This window comes from Rhipicephalus sanguineus, chromosome 1, assembly GCF_013339695.2.
Source record: "Rhipicephalus sanguineus isolate Rsan-2018 chromosome 1, BIME_Rsan_1.4, whole genome shotgun sequence".
Lineage (NCBI taxonomy): Eukaryota > Metazoa > Arthropoda > Arachnida > Ixodida > Ixodidae > Rhipicephalus > Rhipicephalus sanguineus.
Genome location: NC_051176.1, coordinates 194,963,655 through 194,984,140, shown reverse-complemented (window position 1 = coordinate 194,984,140; position 20,486 = coordinate 194,963,655). Strand labels below are relative to the sequence as shown.

At 44.4% G+C, this 20,486-nt stretch overlaps 2 protein-coding genes across 5 annotated transcripts in view; both read right to left on the bottom strand.

Annotated features, from left to right (window-relative positions):
- Window positions 1–2,168, bottom strand: part of LOC119404923 (ras-specific guanine nucleotide-releasing factor RalGPS1) — a 77,912-nt gene extending 75,744 nt beyond the window's left edge. For 2 of the 4 annotated variants that reach the window (XM_037671620.2, XM_049418553.1), the window contains exons 1-2: window positions 1,705–2,166; window positions 1,107–1,217 (exon numbers count right to left, since the gene is read on the bottom strand). In XM_037671620.2, coding sequence (XP_037527548.1) covers window positions 1,107–1,217; window positions 1,705–1,773 — 180 coding nt within the window. In that variant the 5' untranslated portion in view covers window positions 1,774–2,166. Of the gene's footprint in view, window positions 1–1,106; window positions 1,218–1,704 lie in introns of all 4 variants that reach the window. The other 2 variants (XM_037671639.2, XM_049418556.1) reach the window with 2 other exon arrangements.
- A 6,797-nt stretch (window positions 2,169–8,965) lies between these two features.
- LOC119404897 (stearoyl-CoA desaturase 5) lies at window positions 8,966–20,265 on the bottom strand. The gene is made up of 5 exons (XM_037671598.2): window positions 20,121–20,265; window positions 19,169–19,343; window positions 15,604–15,734; window positions 12,489–12,694; window positions 8,966–9,788 (listed from the first exon to the last, which is right to left on the bottom strand). The coding sequence occupies exons 2-5, from the start codon at window positions 19,332–19,334 to the stop codon at window positions 9,338–9,340; spliced, it is 954 nt and encodes a 317-aa protein (XP_037527526.1). The 5' UTR covers window positions 19,335–19,343; window positions 20,121–20,265; the 3' UTR covers window positions 8,966–9,337.
- Window positions 20,266–20,486: the final 221 nt, after the last annotated feature.

Sequence of the window (20,486 nt, the reverse complement as noted above, 5' to 3'; positions counted from 1 at the left end):
AATATCCTTTACTTAACTGATGCCATTAGGAGTGCGATATATATAATTATATAAACAGTTCATCGACAAACTTTACCTCAATGATGCCATGAGGAGCGCGAGTTTGTGCTTTTTGCAGTTGGAGTTATTGCAGGTGTTTAAATATGTTTTGCATCTTGCTAATAATACAGTACACTCTCAGTAAACAGAAATCGCTTAAATGGAATTGCTGCTTGAATGAAACAACTGCCTCTTTTATGAATGGTTTCATACTTGACTTTTCCACCCCTGATCATCTTTCAGTAAACGGAATTCCTGTTAAATGGAAAAGGAATTTTCCTGGTGCCTTCAGGTTCCATTTAACGAGTCTACTGCAACAACATGCCATTTCATAATTATACAGTGCTAGTGAGAAAGCTGCTATGGTGTGCTTACTTCTGCTCAACTGAACCAATGACTGCCCATAAAGGGACACATAAATTCACACATTTGCATATCTGACTGGCTCACACTAGCTGAACCTTCCAATCCATTGCCAAGCTGTAAATAGGTTTATTAGGCAAAGTCACCCGTATGCAAACGACCTGCAAGTTTGCAGTAGTACACCTGTGCATCATTACCACTGGTTCTGACAAATGTCAAGACACGTTCCATGAAGACAACTGCCATTCTATCACAGCAAGGGTGCTGCCATTGATTATCACTCTATCTAGAAAAATTTATATGCAGTAAAGAAGTGACCTCATTTCATGAAGATACGGCAAAATATGGCATGCACACAGAGTGAGAACAAAAATTTGCCTATATTTTGAAAAAATATCAGTTTGCACAGTTATAATTTACAAACGCAATTATAAAAAATATTCAGAGAAATTATTTGCTAAATGCTATGCAACTAAGCTACGGTAAATATGAGTAACTCAGTGTACCTCATTATTACGATCACATAATTTGTATCCAAGCCCGGTTCTACACACCTTCAATGTACAATTTACAAGAAGCTCATCAGACTAAGCACCCATCAGAAGTGCAATTTATCACTTAATTTAAGCACACTTTGCAGTAACACAGTTCTGAGAAATATTCGGTAATACACAGGGCAGCGACAGTGACTATTGGTTACTCACAGCGAGCTCATCAGTATCCAGCTTGAGCACGTCCAACATGCTCTCACAACTGGAGGTGGGCTGCTCTGAACGTAAGCTCCACACTGAGCCATCACAAGGCCAGCGTTCCGCCTGCAAAGATAGGCAACTAGAAGTTATAAGAACAGTATACCATGCCAGTTTAATAAACAGCACAATTTTGTCGAAATTTTTGCACAACATTGCTGAAAAGATATTGGCCACTCGGTGCAAACGGCACTTATATCTGATACAGTAAGTACATGCCTTAAAACGATCATCGACAGATTCAATTGCTACTTGACGGCCTAATTTACCAAACAATTTAGCCGTTAGTGCGAAGCTCTAAAGCATTGTACTACGTCGTGGTAGACGACGAGCTAGTTGAGAGATGCGCCTCACAGAAGTAGGTATTTATTGACACACCTTCAACGCAAGACTTTTTCTTACCTGCTGCTTCTGCAGTGGCGTAAACGCCCCAAATTACAATGCCTGTCTCCCCATCCCACCCACCCTTTTTTTTTTTGTATTATCTGTTATGCACTCGGGCGCGTAAAGTGTGAAATACACGATCTTCATGTCTCAAGTAAAGTTTACTCGCCTCGGTGTTGTGCGGGCTGTCGGCCTGGACTCCGCGCACATCTGCGGGGACCATAGCGCTGTATTTCATTCAGATCGGACTTTCCCACTTCGTGGTCATGTGGCAAGTTAGAGACATCATTCAAATCATGGGCACTACAGTAACTTTAAAGATCTGCTGATTAGATATAAGCGGAAACACGGCACGGACGTGACGCCGGTCGTGCACGGTTGCTTTTACCATTTGACGGATCGTATCGAACACATACTGCGCATAGTAAGAGTGAGCGGCGGTTTCTCATGCCACTTATATTGTGCCAAGCACAATGCGCAAGTCTTGGGCCTGAAATACTGCTGACCAACGCGAATTCGTACTGCTACACGCATTTAGCTGTCGAACTGCTGACTCGGACTGCTTGGACCACCACAGCCACCAAGACAACACAGCACCACTCAAAACCCTCAAACGCTCTCTTGCCGACGTCGGATGGATTACATATCGGCTAGTAGCGGCCTCATCATAAGCCAAGTGGATGTATTAGAGTCTATGGTTTGAAGCTTTTGCCGTATTTTGTCGAAAGACTCGGAAAGAGACTGAGGATTGTAACAACACTGTCACAATGTTTAGTGCATTACATAAGGCTGCAGAGGGCTACTTTTCGCCTGCACTTCTAGTCGTAACTTGTAAGCAGTACAGGCAGTACAGGGCAGAGAGGGCTATGATGTCAGGTGCTGTGCTTGACAATGATTGATTTGTGGCGAATCAGAGCAGACGAAAAGTGCTTGCTTGACTGAGCGCACTGCGCAGCAATCACTACACAAAATAGGACAAATAGGTCATGGCTCAGCCCCCTTGGGGAAATAAAAACTTTCTGCCAATGGGTGAACACAAGTGTGCCGTGTTGCTTGTGGCATCGTTTTGAAACATTGTCATAAAGTGGAGCACGTAATAAGTCTTCTATCTGATGTAGTGCAAAGGCATACATGCTGGATTTATATCTCCTTTTCCACCTTTTATGAGAATGATGTACAACCCAAGAAAGTCAGTCGCGCCGCAAGGGCGGAAGTAAGGCCATCTAGCAGCTAACTCCTTTAGCATCCGACCAGGCCAACCAGGCGTAATTAAATAAAGAAAATGCTGCAGCGTAAGGAAACGCGGTCGCTGCAGCGAGCGAAGCGACAGATCGTGCTGCCTATTGTTTCAACGCAAACTGGGGGGTGGTAACGCAGCACGTACAAAGGTATGAGCCGTCTGCCGTTTCCTGCCAAGATAGGGCGCGCGCGACCGCTCCCGGCTAAGGTCCCTAGATAAAACTCCCGGCGGCTGAATCGTACGCAGTTTCTGCCGCTCCCACCCTGCCCCCTCCCTGTGGGCCATATTCGCGCGACGAAAGACGTACGGCCGGCGCGTTTCCTCTCAGCCGCGATCGTTAGCTTCCCTCGCATGCTTTCACTCGCACATAGCCAAAGCATTCGACGCGCGGGGCGAGCTACCGCACTTGGACTTCATCCATCACGGCGACGCAAAAAATGGGCCTGGAGTGCCCATATTTCTATAATAATACATTTCTCAGACATGGTTGAAGAAAGCATAACAAGAGCATCACCATGCAATGTCGTAGATCTCTGGGCCGGTATTTTGTCGCGATGCTTTTTTGATGCTTTTCATGATTTTCGTGCTTTACCATTGGTCAAAGCAACAGTCCGTCCACATTATCAATGGGATAAGCCGGCTGTGAGTGGGATAAGCCGGCAATGGGATAAGCCGGCATAGAATATGGGATACCACATCGCTAGAAAATTTGGTGTTCAGGCCAGTATTCTACAGGCCTGAACACCAAATACACATTATACAGACAAGCCAAAGCTTTCGTAAAGGCCAACTTATGAACTGAGATCTTCAGAGATTTCACATCTGTGCTGATTAAAATGGCTTGAGAATAGGTGAGCTACTGATTGATTTCTCCTGTGATGTCATGTGTAACATTTTGATGATGGCAGTGCACAAATCTATAGTTTTTTTTTTTAGTGGTATATGTTTAAGTGCAGAATTAGATGGGGTCTGGACTAAAGGCAGTATTCGGAGATAAAGATCTTTGGTCATGTGGGTTGCTGGCACAGAAAGCAAACACAGTGCTGCTATAGTTCCTCAAGCCGAAAGATCTTTGCGACTGTTTATAGAATTGGTGTACACCTTCCCATTAGCCCACAGCTAGTGCCTTTTCCTCTCTTTTCATGCCTTTATCCCCATCCTCCAGTGCCAGGAAGCAAACCTAATGTGTGTCTATTTAATTTCCCTCCCACTTCTTGTTTCTCTTGCTCAACATATGTGTGCTTCTCATTTTGATTTTATTATGTTTAGGATCACCACCAAGCTTCTATGAAAGAGCTTCCTCTAAATCTTCGACCGTCTTGAAATATTCTTGCTAAAATTTGTGAAGCATTAAACTCAAATAAGAAAGAGATTCCTAATCAATCTTGAAAAGGACCAATGTGAGGTACCTCAATGAAAACAACATATGAAGTGCCTCAAGCTAGGACTGTGCTACCAAAGTAGCTTCTATCATTATTTTACTCCAGAAGTTACCTCTACGTATAGAGTGCTCACAGTGCACTTTCCTCACAAATGTATGAGTATGTCTTGCCTCCTGTTGGAAGTAGCAGTTAAATATTGTACGACTGCCACAGGGCATATTTGCAGATGCACTGCAGCAAAGTTGTGTAGCATGGTGAATGCACAGCACTTTGGAATTGAGGTGGCCACCTGGCTGATGTTTCTTTGGTTATGTCATCTGCCAGTTTTTTTCATTATTCTGCTGTTCCCAAAATTGGCACATAATCATGTAAGTTGTACTTTGAAAGCACTAGTAGTAGAAAGCTAAACTTTTGCTAATTTATTTTAATTCCTGTAACTGGTAATGCATTTCCACTAACATAACATGACAATATCTAGACTTCCACATATTGCTGCAGTTTATTGGCTATCAATGTGCCTTAAGAACAAATCTTTTGTGTTTAATTTATTACAGATAAATCATTACATTAAATTTCAAATATGCAAAGTTTGCACTCATCTTGTCACTTCCAAGAAACACACTACCCCCCATCCACGGTGGTTTTTTTGTTTATGGCAAAGCTGGCAACCTTGCTTTTATGCAAGTGTTTTACAAGTGCATGCGAAGCTGTGCTTTGTAGATCATTCTAAATCCGTGTTGACACAGCATCTTGCATACTATGCGATATGCAATCACCTTCTAGAAAATAGGTATTTTTCTGGACCAAATTTACATTGCAACAGATTATTTAGCAATGAAGCTGTCTTAGCTACTCTTCGTGGTTATACCATCACTGCTAGTGGCAGGAACCACCATCACTCTCACGTTTAAATGTAGAGCTTGAAGATTAAATTTGCACTTACCTTGCTGGCCAAGCTGCTTCCATTCTGCATCGAAATTTTAATGCTTCGATTTACCAAGAGCCATTCATCCTTCCAGTTTACCTTGGCTCTAGCTTTGGTCCCAGCTCAAGTAGCAGCTACAAAACATGTTTTCAATACAGCTGCATGCCAAGCTTATGAGAAGACTACTTCAAAAGTGCAGGACAAAGCTGCCGTGACAAAGGTCCAGAGTCCTCCTGTTAATACTAAATGATTGTATCTTGTGTTTTATCCTGAAGAGGCCCTACAACATACACATGTTATCGTTTGTACAAGGGCAGCTGACATGTTACCAATGGTCTGTAGTGGTACCTCTTCAGTGGTGTTAACAGGAATCTATGAGCAGACAGCTGTTGTATACTACATGAATCAATTCAGACATTGTTTTATTTGCAGCTGATGCCCACCTGACAACCTATAGCCATATATTAAAATGTCGCAGTATACTTCCACTGTAAATGCAGGGCTATTTGGTTCTACAAAACCAGTTGCTTTCCAGTTGTAGCAGTGGTACAAGTTTTAAGCACGACAGTGTTCAGGAGCTAGTTTTCCAGAAATTCTGGTGTTGGTGTTGCCATTGTCGGTCGCGAGCGAGAAATCATGTTGTTCGTGAGCAAAAACCTAGATGCAAATAAGTAATAAAAATAATCTTTGGTTTGAGTGGGATTCGAACCCAGGTCTTCTGCGTGGCAGTCATGCCAATGCTTGAAGCTGCTTTGGGAGAGAAAAAAAAAAAAAAACTTACGCAGGCGTGACGTGTGAGGAGCCCCGTTAATGCATGTAATAGAAGCTTACAATCGCACCAGCCGTCACATCATGTGAATTGCATGAGTGGGTGGCAGGGGCGTAGCCAAGGGGGGGGTTGGGGGGGTTCAAACCCCCCCCGAAATTTTTCAGTTTTGCTTGCGTATATATACACGCACACATACAAACGCACGCACGAACATACATAAAGTATGGTTGAACCCCCCCCCCGAAAAAAATTTCTGGCTACGCCCCTGGTGGGTGGTTTAAAGGCCCACCCACTACAAAGTCTCACACATAGTTGATCATCATCAGCAACAGCATCAGCAAAGTGTTCAGCTGTGCATAGTGCTTTACGGACACGTAATGGGTACATCGCTGATTCACAGTATGATGAATTACAGCTTAGTGGGCACTTCACAAGTGCTCTTCAAACGGAAAATGTTACGCACACAGACGTTCCTTTCCTTGCAGCAACGTTGACGTGTCCAGTGAGAAGCGAAGCCTAGCAAGCGAATGAGATGACTATGCAAATGGGGCCCGACCATGCTATCACGTTCTCCTTTTAAAGGTAATGCTCAAGCGTCCTCAAGCTTTTTCCACGTTTCAAATATTCCATTAGATGCTATCACTGCTACAATAATGGTTTTCCAACAAGGTTATAGAAATGTAACACGCATCAGTAAATTACATGGGTAGCATAATAGATGAAGGCAAGAAAGCTTGGCCATTAATGCAAAATTGTTTTAAGCCCAGCACAAACTGGTGGCTATTTGGAAAAGTGCGATGCCACTAAGCTTACAGATGCGCACTTCTTACAGTTAAGAAATGCATGGCACTCATGAGAAACACTTGTGCTACTTGAACTGCTATGTACGCAGTCACAGAGCCCAGTCAATGCACACAGTTTTCAGCCAAGAGGCAATGGAAAGAAGGCTAGTTGCGGCACTCAGTGGTGGCCATGGCATATACACTATGCAGCGGACAGCACGCAGCACACAGTGTTTGCCATGTGCAAGACAGGGCTGAAATGTACACTTGCTCTTGTGTGCCATACAAGTACTACCACAGTGGACTTGACATAACTCGATACAAGTGATTGGCTCATGCGCTTAGTGTTTGTAAGGGTGTGCACACAGTACACAGGATGCCGCCTCAACATTGTGTAGAAGAAAAAAAACATTAAGCAGGTTACTTTCAACTGAGACTGTAAGAGCAACAATGAAATATACTCGTGTGGCATTTTTCACATTGCAGATCGTGTATACCTTTCAGTGATTTAACTAAAAATTATAAATTATACTTTTACCGAGAATGGTCTCATGGTTGAGAAACCATACAAGACAGGTTGAGTTCGCCTGCTCATACTTGCTGTGTAGCTGATGACTACACCGTAAAGCAATTTCTGCAAGCAATTTCTGGCACTTTTTGACAATACTATAAATTTCCTGCTGCACGCACTGCAATAAGATTCAGCTCACATGTGTACAGGAGCCTTCTTTACAAATTGGTAATGTCTTATCGTTTTTCTGCCCCTGAACCATTTCGGAACATGCTCATTGTAATGAGCTCCATCAGCCTAAACATCTCAAGCTGTCTGTGTGCATGCATACCTTGCAAACTTTAGCACATAGATATTTCTAAATGACATTTGGAAGGGGATTTTTACCTCACATTTTGTTTGTTCGTATTACATATCTAAAAAACCTATTACCAATTACAATCAGTTGTACAACACACAGGCAGCTTTACTCAAAGCCTTCTGCAAAAGTATCAAGCATGTGGTAATGGGGAGCTAAGCAACTTCATGTGCAGCTAAACACCATGCCAGCTCAGTGACATATTTGACAAGCTAGAGTGCTAAAAACATGAAGAGTTAAAAGGGGGTTCACAACATGAGCCTCGATTCTTTAGCACTGCACCTTGTCAATTACGAATTACTACCAACTAGCCCAAGTTTCTCTTCTAGTTCACAGTGACAAATAACAACAGACAACATTTCAAAATAGGAATGTTTATACAAGACTTATAGCAAAAAAAAAACAAACAAACAAAAAGAACAATTGCTTGATGAACTTGTGCTTCATTGTGCCTGAATATATTCCACAAGCCTGATTAGTTCTACTCAAGACAGACTACCTTGTGCCAAAAGAAAATGCAGTGTATTCATTGCCATAAACGTACACATTCGCTGCCAAGTAGGTATATATAATCATGCTGCAGTCACATAACTTGTCATTTTATGGATGACTGTATGATGCAGTAGTTTATGGTGGTCTTGCTGAAAGAGCAAGCTGTCCTCTTATCATGGTTTTTGCAGTTTCAGTTTTCATAGCTATAATGCACCCTTCTTGTACTCAGTTTTCAATTTCACAGCACTGAAGCACATGACTAGGGTAAGCAGGCATTTTTAAGCACTTTGATTTAGCAACTGCTGTAATGCCTTTTCTTAAATGCATGCTAGCAAGCTGTTGCTTATCAGTCACAGCAAAGCAAAACATGTGCCAGTCAAGTGCACATGACATTAACTAAAACGGTATTGTACAACTATCACAGAATTGAGAAACCTCTAGCTTTTATGTAATACATCATGTGATGGCCACTGTGTACCCAAAGGAAGTGAAGGATTAGCAATGCATGAAGAAAGTTTTGAACAAGTAGAGTGCACAATAACCGTAGGCCTGGGAGATTTAGTTCTCCTCAGCAATGAATACTAGTTGCAACGTGATAGGGTATTATGTGCAACAATTAAGCACTCACACATCCTTCTCTATTCCCACTGTGTCCATGGCCATCCTTTAGATTAATACAGCCTGCTTGTTAATATTTGCATGTGCTTTCATGTTTCTGAGTGCTTTAAGCCTGTGAAAGTAAGGTAGCACACAACATATTCAAAAAGCAAGGCGTATGATAAACGTATGGCACCAATTTACATTATGGCTTTGGCAGAAACTTTTTTCTCAGCCTTGTAAAACTAACCCCATAATATAGCACAGTAGGACAAAAATGCAAGCGAGAGAACAGATTTTGCAACACTCAAGTGGTTGTTTGCAAAAATCAAGCACGCTGACCACAACAGAAATAAAGACCACTGAACAGGTACTTCACAGTGGACTCTAACGAGGGTTTTATTTCACTCAGCCTAGCTTAGTTGTGCTTTGACATGCAGGGATACAGTGTTGCTGATCAAAATCTCACCGGGTCTGACAAGGTGATGTCCAGAAAGAAGCAGACACTGAACAGCCAATAGAAGATGATTGCGAACACACTAACAATGGAAGCATTCACCTACACTTCCTGACAAACAGAGAGTTTGAAATAAACCAAGTGACAGTTCTTCACAGTGCGACATCAACTATAAATAACAAGTCCCACATGACAGAAAGGGCTGAGGGTGGTTGACTCGTCAGATCACACCCCCATAAAAGAGGAACAGAGGAGGCAGGAGAGACAGGTCGTTGACGCAGCAACACCATCACCAGCTGCGCGTGCCTGCAGTCAGGCCTCGGGAACCATCACCGGTACGCTCCATGCGCCGCTCCACTACATTCGTGGGCACCTCCTTGCGATCGTACACCTGACCAAGCCAGGCAAAAAAGTCAATGAACCATGTGGTTGTGTTGATGCGGCAGCCCAGCTCACTGGTGCGGTAGTCATATGGAAATGTGTGGTGATAGTTGTGGAAGCCTTCCCCATGGGCCCCAACAATGGTCACAAGGTTTTGCCGTGGGCTAATATGCCGGTCATATGGTCGGTTTCCCCAGATATGTGCAGCGCTGTTCACAAGCCACGTCATGTTAAGGGTGAAGCAGTAGCGAGTCAAAGAGCAGACTACAAAGGCATTCCACAGCGTCTCCCCCCACAGCCACCATGGCAGGACAGCCGGAAGGATGAAGCAAAGGGACACCATCAGGGGCAAGTAGTACCTGCACAAAAAAAAGACACGCAGCTTAGTCTATAATTAAAACACATTTAAAACACTCTGAAGTATCAGGATATCTTAGCAACATGGTTGCTTGTTAAAGTATCCACAGATGGCATAAACAACAGTGCTTTATGAATCAGCTCTAGAATACACACTGTGCCATGCTTATTGTTAGCTGTGAAAATTGCTACAAGATAGTGTATCCAGTGATGCTACCGAGGACTTCTGATTTGGAGCAATTTTTGCAGCAGCGAAATTTCCGTTTTGGAGCACTTTGGAGCAGCAAAATTTTCATCTTGGAGCACTTTGGAGCAGATAATTTTGCATCTGGGAGCACTTTGGAGCAGCGAATTTTACATCCTGGAGTGCAATACAGAAGCATATTGCATTAACATTCAAGCACCTGAGTATTATTATGGGACTCTTATAAAGGCTAGAAATATTTCGATTCATTGCAAATCTCAAAGAAAAAATCATCTCAGGAGCATAGGCGTGCGTACAGGGGGGGCAGGGGGGGGCGGTCGCCCCCTCCCCTAATCACCTAAGAGGGGGGGGGGCGCAAAATCTGCCCCGTACATTGACCCTTGCGATAGCACTTATATGGACACTCTCGGCGGATTTTTGCCGTCGCCGTTGCCGTAATTTTCCGTATAAAGTCCAAATTAAAAAATTACACCATCTCCAGCTAAAGGGGACCATGAGGCAATGCGAAGCCGGAGCACTTGCACGATCGCGTTCCGTTGGCGTTCGTTGAGCATGCTACCGACCTCGCGTCGTGGAACGCGAAGAGGGACGCTACGCGCGTCGTATCTTCCATCTAGCCTGGCCGTTAATTCTCACAGGGCGAGCGGGGAACGTGGTCGACAGGCGGGCGAGAGGGGGGCAGCATAGGAGAGGAGAGAGAAGGGGAGGGGACGCGCATGCGCTCGAGCTCATCGCGGCGTTGCGCAGGGGAGAATTTCGGCATGTCTAGCCCGCGTTTCAGAGGAAGAGTGGAGAGGGGGAGGGGAGAGGGAAAGTGGGAAGGGGAGAGGGGTAGAGGACATGGGGAATGGTGAGGGGGAGTGGAGAGGAGGTGTGTGGAGAGGGTATGCGCATGTGCAGTAAGGGTGGTCACGCTGCACACCACCACCACCACCACCGGATTGAGCTCCGCCTTAAGATACTTCGCATCTAATAACATCGCCACGCGCATTCTAGCCGCGGGTAAAAGCTCGCGAGCGCTGGCGACGAACGCGGCTGAAGCGGAGATTAAGCTAGCCGGCCGTCTGTCTCCGCCGCACGGACAGGGCATGAGATAACATCTTCCCGCGTGCGGGCCTGCCATCGATTGCTCATCAAACAGAGAGGAAACGCCCCGCCCGTCTTTCGTAAGGAGCATGAAGGAACGCCAGGGGAGCGGAAAGGGGGGGTACCGCATCGTTCGAAGGGCGCAGTCGCTTGCGCGCGCGCTATCTCGAGGCATCAGGAGACGGCTCGTAAACTTGCTGTGCTCTCAACGCTTACTTCGCGTATACAGAACTCAGAGCAAGAAAACGCTTCGGTTCCTGGAGGGGCCATATTCGCTTAAACCAGCGTTTTGTTGAGTTACGCGAGATCGGATCCAAAAGAGTTAGCGACTAATCTTACTTCGTTTCACAATACATTTTTTTGGTATCGCATTCATTGCTTCGCTCTTAAGCGAAACTGAATTTTTTTTAACCGTTAGCTATTGACCCCCGAAAGCGAGGGGCGGACGTGTTACATGGCGTAGCCGCTTCACTGTGGGCCGTCAGCGACGGGCCCGCTGGTGACAGCTGCGCATTTGCGGCTGCTCCGACCAGGAGATATGATTTTACTAATGAGATGACATTTAAAAAAAAAAAGCAAGCAAAAAATTCGAATTGGAACCCTAGCACGTGAGCTCGAAAGGGCAGGGCCTTTTAGGGGGTATTTACTGCAGAGTGATTACAAACTCTGACGTGCTGGCGGAAGGAATTACGAAAAAGCTGTTCTGGATGAAGATCCATCGATAAAGTATATCTGAGGAAAAGTGTCAACGCGTTTCCACCGTTCGCGTGCTCTTCCATGAACACGAAGCAAGGAAAATTCGATATTGTCCCATATATCTACTGCGAACGATATCCCAGATTTCATTCCGCGATGTCCGGAAACAAAAGTGACAGACATTTTAGCGGCACGCATGTAGTTATTACTGAACATTGCTTTCCTTACGTGCCGTGCGACGCTTGAAACGAGCTATCAGCAGTGTTTCTGGAACAGACGACGTCCGCCGATGAATCGCCGTTGCACTTTCTCGCTACCGATAGGCCTAGGCGTCACGAGCCTCTGGGGAGAGCGCGTTTTGCTGTCGAGCCGACTTGCAGAACAGAAGCTGCGTCGGCACCGTGCATGGCATCGTGGCTTACTCGGAACGCACGCGCGAGCGCTATTTATTCAGCGGAATAATTCTTGGTCCATGATTGGGACTTTATTGGCAGCCCCAAGATCGAGCTGCACATGTTCTGACGCGCCGGCGGTGCGATTGCCGGTGATAGGCGCCCCCAAACCCGAGACTTTGGCGCAGTTTGGCGCAATTTTCGTCGATATTATCAGGATGGCGCAGTAAATACAATTTGGCGCACTTTTGCGCAGTTGGCGCAGGAGTGGAATCACTGTGTATCCTGAATATGACATGCAGTTACCAAAGCATGGAGCATACCTTCTTTGAAAGCGTACAACAGGGTCAGCCAGCAGATCACTCATGTCGATGTTCTTGCCCTTATTACGGACATCTGGGTGCTTGCGCACAAGAAGCCAGCCAACGTGCGAGAAGAAGAAGCCTCGCGTTGCATCATGTGGGTCAGCAGTTGTCTCGGAGTACTTGTGGTGCATCCTGTGATCTCTTGCCCAGTCAAAGATATCATTCTGAAAGGAGCCACAAGGATAAGCCAACTTCAGCACTTTGCCACATTCAAACCCTTCAGTGGCACTTTCTGCTGCTTCTGCACATGGTCACTCATGGATGAGCTAATGGAGTAGCATGCACTGCCAACTGAAAAATGCAGTAGCAAATGCCTACATCTCTGTCAGGATTTGTAGAAAAGTGTGGCTGATTAAGTTAGGTAGCTTTTCTGACCACATGGCAGAGGTAAACATTTTTTTCAATATTTTAAGCAACTGTTTTGGAGGGTGGATGCACAAAGGGTGCAAGATATGTAGTTCCATAGCTGCAGCTTGCACTGAATTCTGAAGTTATGACTCACATTACAATTCAACTACAAGGACAATTAGTGAATTATTTTGTCATTCTTCCTCTATTAAATGTCCTCAATTATGGGGCAAGTAATAACTACAGCCAAACAAAAATGGTTTCTTGAGTATTTGCCTATCTTTCCCCGCTCTCTCTTTGCCAAAAAAAAAGTTCATACTGAAATTTTTGTCAAAAGGTCCCTAACTGATAGCTTGTCAAAAGGACCTACAGTAGGTTCTCGATAATTCATAATTGAAGGGACTCCAGGATTTTGTTTGAATTATCGGAAGTCCGAATCATCAGTTCCCATAAATATGACTCGGGACAACGTACAAACTTGTGTTGAGATTAAACATTCACATTTACATACCTGCCAACCTGGGCACCGCGAAATTCTAGATTCGTAAAACATAAGGGGGAGGGAAAGGGTGTATGCAACAAAAGAAAACTGCGTATGGTTTTATTTATTGGTTCTCAGGTCCACAGTAAAGCCATACATAGCTTTGAATGACTGCCAGTAAAGTTTTCAGACGTCAGCCATCATAGAGGTGTTCATTATTACGTGGCACGTACATGCACACGTAATTAAGGGACAAAATGTGTGCTGTGTACTGCGACAGCCGATAGCCCCGTTCCCAGTATTGGTACATTTTCCCGCACGACACCACTATAACTGCAGCAAAAGTTAAGCGTTCCGCACGCGATACACCATGGGCAGCCAGTCTCGTTTTATTTTTCTTCCTCCATCAACATGAGATTGTTGGTGGGTGCAGTTTGGCAAGATTGGCCACTTTGTAGACAGGCAATTTGGTTTCGACTGTTAGTGATATAAGAACGCAATGTTCGCCTAGAAACAACAAAGGCAGCAGATATTTTCTGGCACAGTCAAGCAAAAACAAAATTAACCAAATTTACGCAATGGAGCAGTTTAAATTAAGTGGCTTTAAAATACATTGAGAACATAGTGGGCCAACCAAAAATCAGAAATTTGTTTGAATTAACCAAAAATTTTATTTTATCATGATCTACTGCATAACCCCACTAGACGTGTGCTTTTTTAAGTAAAAAATACAGATTTAGGCCTCATAAAGGTGGCACAAGATACAAAGATACACCAAAACCACCACTGGACAATATCAATAGTTTCACCAAGTTACTTGAGCGATGAACAGCAATACTGCCACGTAACAATGTTTGTGGCAGGAGTTCAGCAATTTGTAGCCAGTGCCTCCTCTATTTTTTTAAATGCCAGCCAGATGCGCCCACTGCAGCCGTTTACCACCCTCTCCTCTAGCCCTTTCCTACTCTCCCCAGTCAGCTAGCCTTCGTGTCTGCTTTGCGTTCATGGGGGAGAGTACCCCCCATGAACGCAGGTGGTGCCTCACGATGGAAGTCAGATGAGGTAGTTGTTTTGTTCAGTTGTGTTCAGATCCATGGGGCGGCATCTTGCATCCCTCACGATCACTGTTGGCTGTCACATTGGCTCTCTAAGAGATGCTGTGTTTTGAGATGGTGCGTTTCTGTTCGTTGCACTATGTGGGCTACCAATGGGGACACGTCACTGCGACGCTGCTGCATGCGCTGCCTTTAAGATGTGCCACACGAGCGCTCTGAGCCAACGGCAATGCTTCGAGCCACACAGGAAGGAGCACGAAGGCACAAATCTGACAGACTCATGATTTTGGAGAGGGATAGCGCATCTATGGAAACACGCTCAGACGCACGTGTTATGCAAGCAGTCTGACCCTTTAGGTGGCGTTGCACCACGACAACTCTTTGAATTAAGGCGGACCAATGGTTCCCACTGAGAAGCGAACATTTGCACTGGCATTGAAAAAAATAGCGTTGTAGCAATACAGTAGGTGTGACACTGTCACTGGACATTTTGTCCTCAAATTCATATGTCGAACTCCAAGTAAGCCCAATGTTTGTAACATATCATGCTGCCAAAACCATAGCCATACGGAGGTTTTTTGCACGTAAACTTAAAATATGGCACATTAGCTGCATTACACGGTAGGCCACAAGAACAAAATGCTTGGGACTTTTGCATGCTCTTGTTCACCAATATGAGTTTGGTTTTCAATCCTGCTTCCCTGGAACTTGTCATGACACTTACAAAGGAGTTCAATATGTTTGCCAAACGCAGCAAGAACTGAAATTTTTTTCAGTTGGTGAACACTGCCGTCTTCAATTGCATATGTGGTTTCAGTTGCATGCAGAAACTTATCATTACATTTCACAGAGGATCGTTAGTCAATGCCTAAAATAAAAACCCAACAACTGCAGTGCCTACACTGTTGACAAGACTGTTCTACTGCACTTACAAGAATCTATTATGCTGAGCAGTTCATCAGTGAAAGCACAGAAACGGTACTTGCCCACTAAACTAGTGGCATAATAAGACAAACTGTCCGGACTTTCAGCATCAATGCACACTGAGGAAAGTCACGTGCACTGTTTTGTGTTTTTTTTCCCATACTCCATCTTTATTGAAGTGCCCCTGACACATCAAATTGCACCACCAAGCTATAGCACGGCGATTCTCCTGCGTAAAGCACACAAAGAAATGTTGCTCGCTCACCTGAAAAGCCATGGTCTGGAAAATCATCACCATGATGCGATAGGGCAGCTTAGCTTTGTATGACTTGTGTGACCACAGGCGATGGGAACCGGCTGTCACTCCAATGCCAGACACCGTGTAGAGAACATAGGCTGGACGGGATGTACACAACGTATAAAGAACTCTGTTGCTGTTTTCACCATGTCATAAATATAATGAAGTGCACATTAGCTGATTATGATCCAATTAAAGGGATCCAATGTGACATCCAGTGAAATGCTACAATCCCACATGTGTACCATACAATTTACCTTGCATATACAACACTATGGCCAATAATAATAATAATAATAATAATAATAATAATAATAATAATAATAATAATAATAATAATAATAATAATAATAATAATAATAAATGGGTGACCTTGCACACTGTTTGTTCCCCCACATGCTGTAAACTGCTAAAAATTGCCATGATGACCATGGTCTTTATTCACATCGCTCGCAATGGCAAAATGCTTGACATAAAAAGAAAACCAGCTTAGTAGCCTCTTGAAGAGTGAACTTGTTGGCTAGTTGGTTGAACATATCGTAGGAACGTGTGGTTGTATGCGTGCCTTTTCTGGCTTGTCTTTCGTGCTGTCCCCCACGATTAGTAGCCTCATTCGTTCACTCAGTAGGCAGTGGTAATCGTTATGATGACATTTAGAGTGGTTTAAAAGCATGGAATACGTTGATCAGCACCTTTTGCAGACAAGTTTATTGCTGGCTTTGTGCACAACATTTGCCACGAAACATGTCTTGTGCCCAATTAACAAGGACCAGGACAGTGACAGCCCACATTGCGGCAAATTTTTTGCTGATGTTGGCAATACGTGCCTCAGCGTGTACAGGCACTGTGCAACACTGTTCCATTTCCATTTAATAGTCAGTCTTCTTTTCAGTATTTTCAGCAACAAGTAAAGTTACAGCTCTTAGAAGAAAATACAAAGCTGTTTTTGGGCTAGAAATTTATCTAAAAAGCTAATCCAATTGATCTTCACAAAATGGTAGAACATGAACAAGCAGAAAAAACAAACTTACGATTGTGGCAATAGGTACGCTTGGCTAAGTTCGCTTTTATGTGTTATTTTTATTCACTTTTCCTCTCCCTAAAGGAACATACCTAAATTCCCCATCTAAAGCTACAGTAAAGAGGTTAAAATATTTTTCAGCAAATGGTTGTGCATAGTTGATGGTGGAGCTCCATACTTTATAGGCCAGAACTCAATCACACAAGACTGATTCACAGCAACAGCATAGTGCAAGCACAAGCAAAATAGCCAAGCACGAAAGAAATTTCGCTTGCCATCCCACTTCCAAAAATGCAGCAGAGGAGCTAGGACCAATAAAAAAAGTAAGTACACAGGCCGCTGGCAAAGGGCACCTACTGGACATGTAAATTAGCACAAGGTACATATAAAGCGTAAAAAAAAAAACAACTAATATCTCCATAACACTAAGTTTGCTAAAGACAGCTCAATGTACTTTGCTGGTAAAAAGCAAATGAAAAAAAAAAAAAGCACATATAAAGGTGCGGCAAGTGGCCATATAAATTTGAATTATGTTTCGGTTTTACATGCTGAAACAATTTGATAACGAGCAATGCCGTTGTGGGGGCTAGCAGATGTGCCATGAAAATCTATCATGGCATGGGAAGTTGGTGAGGAACTTCAAGGTAATATTGCCACCAGCATTTTTTTTGCATATTTTTGCTTCACAAGTGTCTTCCCGTGACAAGAGTGGTGCTTTTGGTATTGTGAAAGGGTAATTTACTAATATGAGAAAGAGACTATTTTTCTCTCTAGTGTTCCTTTAATGGAGTGCTTCATGTGGGGAAAACACATATGCCTTATGCAGCAACATTTTGCATTAAGTCAAATCATGGACCTTAATACTGAGGCCAAGTGGCAACACTACATTCAGTGCTTGATATATAAATATGATGACGCCATTTTTGTTGCACAGGCTTCAACCCTAAAAGGCAGCATGAGAACTGCATTATACACGACATCACCCACAAGGCACTTGAGTTTTAAAAAAAGCATAACATCATTTTAACACAGAAGCATGGCTGAATTTCACCCATAGTGAAATGCACATCCAGTGACAAAAGTTTCTGGGGTACGGGCCTCACGGCAATATGAATTTCTGCTCTGTCAATGAGTGGCACCTCCAATCTAATGGGTAGCTGTGCAAGTCATGAAAAAATACTACAGGCTGAAAGCATTTAAATAGAGGCCATCTTCCCAGGCTAAGCATGCCTTCAGTCTCTTTGCGAATCTCAAGTCCCATAAACTTATGTCACCGGGTGTGCTTGCTGTCCCTTGCTCAGGAAAAAAAAAAGAAAAGAAAAAAGAAGACACACAAGGAACAAGTCTTATCAAATTAAGAACTACATTATTCAGTGGCTGAAAACTTCACTGGATTAAATGGAACAACAGCTTACACAGACCCCAAGTTGGTTGCAAAGATACAAAATTGATAAAATGATCAATTTTAGCTATCTCCCATGAAACACATAACCTCTATAAAACGTCTTTAAAACGTTTAAAACCTCTATAAACCTCTATAAAACGTTTTATAGAGGCTTCGTGTTTCGTGGGCTGCTACAAAGTACTTAACACTGCACGACAGAGCAGGTGCCAATCACTGATATTGCACAGTAAAAAAAAAAAACAAAAGCTGACTGTCAAGCATGTCTTCAAGTGAGGAAATCTGGACAATGTTAAAAAACAACAAAACAAGTACATGAGATTTAACAGCATGGAACCATGAAACACTCCTGGTTTGCTTAATTGGAAGTAGCAGAATATCACTTTATTATCAGGCCAGGTCCTAAATCCTTGTTAATTACGAGAGCTGCGGCTGGCAGCTAGGGCATTCAAGAAAGTAGTAAGAGACTTCCAATCAGACGAGGCGCATTGCGTTGAATAGCGATAAAATGGAATCATAGCGACCATTGCTCACCGGTTCATCTAGACACGGCCGTGCGCTTTTTCATCCAGCGGCCGTGATCTAGAGTAGCTCAGCGCTGACAAACAAAAAGCAGTACACCAACAAGGAGTATCACATGTACTGTCTCATCCCACTTGTCAGCAATTGTAATCTCGCTACAGCAATAACAAAATGAATTACTGGTTTCCGGTATTTTCGAGCTGGTTCAGGGACAAATGCAGAAGGCATATAACGATCTGTTACACTCGTTATAAACAAGGGAAGAAAACGTAATAACCGCACTGCAGCACAGCCATCAACTAATGGCCCAACGCGCTATGTTTGCTTCTTCCCGGGCCCAGTACACCTAGTGCTAGGAAAATAATGAACGAAGCATAAAACGAGTGAAAGCAGCGCATCATATCCGACGTTTAATGCACCACTGCCACGGTCGCAAATAGGCGACCTAAGCACGAAAGGAGGAAGGGGGTAAGGCGAGAGAGAGGCAAGTGGGCTGGCCCGTGATGCTGCGCAGTCAGCGGTGCGCTACAGCACGCGCGAGCTTGCGGCGGCGAATGAATGAAACATCTGTCAGAAACCAGCCTCACCGGCGAGCACGGTCTTCCACTGCACGGCGAAGAAAATCAAGTAGAAACCGTAGATGGAGATCAGATGCAGGCTCCCCATGAGGATCACATTGCGCCATACTATCTCCATCTTGTACGGCTTGGGGGCAGGACGCTCCTGCGTGACAGTCTCCGTCACTGTCGACATGGCTCGCTCCTGCGAACATTGATGGGAAAAGTCTATAAATTCTACCTCATTGAAATACTCAGAACACAAGAACAGATATCACAGCAAAACGGCTACAAACTGCGTGCGCGGGAGGCATCCAATGTATTACGTACAGTGAGAGCATATAAGCGCAGCTCATCTGTTCAGCTCACTGCAGCGCATCTGCAGTACCTACAGGGAAGACCTCCAACGGTCGGTTCGTGCTGCCTAGCACGGTCAAGGCGCTAGACAGGAAAGCCAACATCTCCATTGCTGCACAGCTACGAGCAGTGCACACGGCCACTACGCTGCAGGCTATATATCCTTCGGGGTAAACGGCCGTGCGACGGCGCCGGAGATGGAAAAAAACCGACACGCTTAACGCCCATCCAACGTTATTTCAGTTCAAAACTTTGCGAATGGATCTAGCTACATAACACGGGTGATGTAATCATGCCGACGTAAGGAGTTTATAAGAAATTCTGATTTACTGCAGTATTACAAAGGCGCAGTAAAAGCACCGAGTGCGAACACAGATGTCGCAGGCCGATGCAAATGTGGGCAGCACGCAATACATATCCAGATCAGAATAAATATATATGTTCACATTAATTGTGTGAGGCATGTGCTAACAGCATAGAAAAACTGATCTCCGGCATTAGGCCAAGTGGAGCCGGCGATGCATCCACTGACATTCGTTGGGCTTACTGTCGTGTCACCCCAGCCCGATGGGCACTGACGTCCAGCGAGCACATTGGAACAAATATCGATGAAAGAAGCACTTGCCTGGGGTTATTTCACAGGGCAGACAGTATCCAGTGCGGCAGCTCTTCAAGGCCCTACTGCGGCACTTATTTTAGAGACGTGTAAACGGTGGTATCGGTGATCGCGAAAGAAAGGATCACGCGTCCATAGACCGACCGGCAACACAGGGGAGAGGAAGCCAGGTGTCACGTGAGAATGGCTTACGGCTTTCCCATTGGACGAACGACGCCGGAACCGACGTGCCCACCCCGTCATGTCGTAGTGGGCGAGCGGAAGAGCAGACGACGCCGCTTTGGGTCAGCTTGTGTTGGACGCCCGATTTAATACAATCGTTATTAGTTACAAATACCTTAGCGATAGAAGGCTCCCGATGCCACTAAATGTTGC

What these genes read in the sequence shown, in the direction of transcription:
- LOC119404897 (XM_037671598.2), bottom strand. Translation starts at nt 19,334, where the DNA reads ATGTCGACAGTGACGGAGACTGTCACGCAGGAGCGTCCTGCCCCCAAG. An exon ending in GTGGAAGACCGTGCTCGCCG is followed by an intron (nt 15,735 to 19,168) that starts GTGAGGCTGGTT and finishes CATCCCGTCCAG; the next exon opens with CCTATGTTCTCTACACGGTG. An exon ending in GTTGTACGCTTTCAAAGAAG is followed by an intron (nt 9,789 to 12,488) that starts GTATGCTCCATG and finishes TTTTTTGTGCAG; the next exon opens with GTACTACTTGCCCCTGATGG.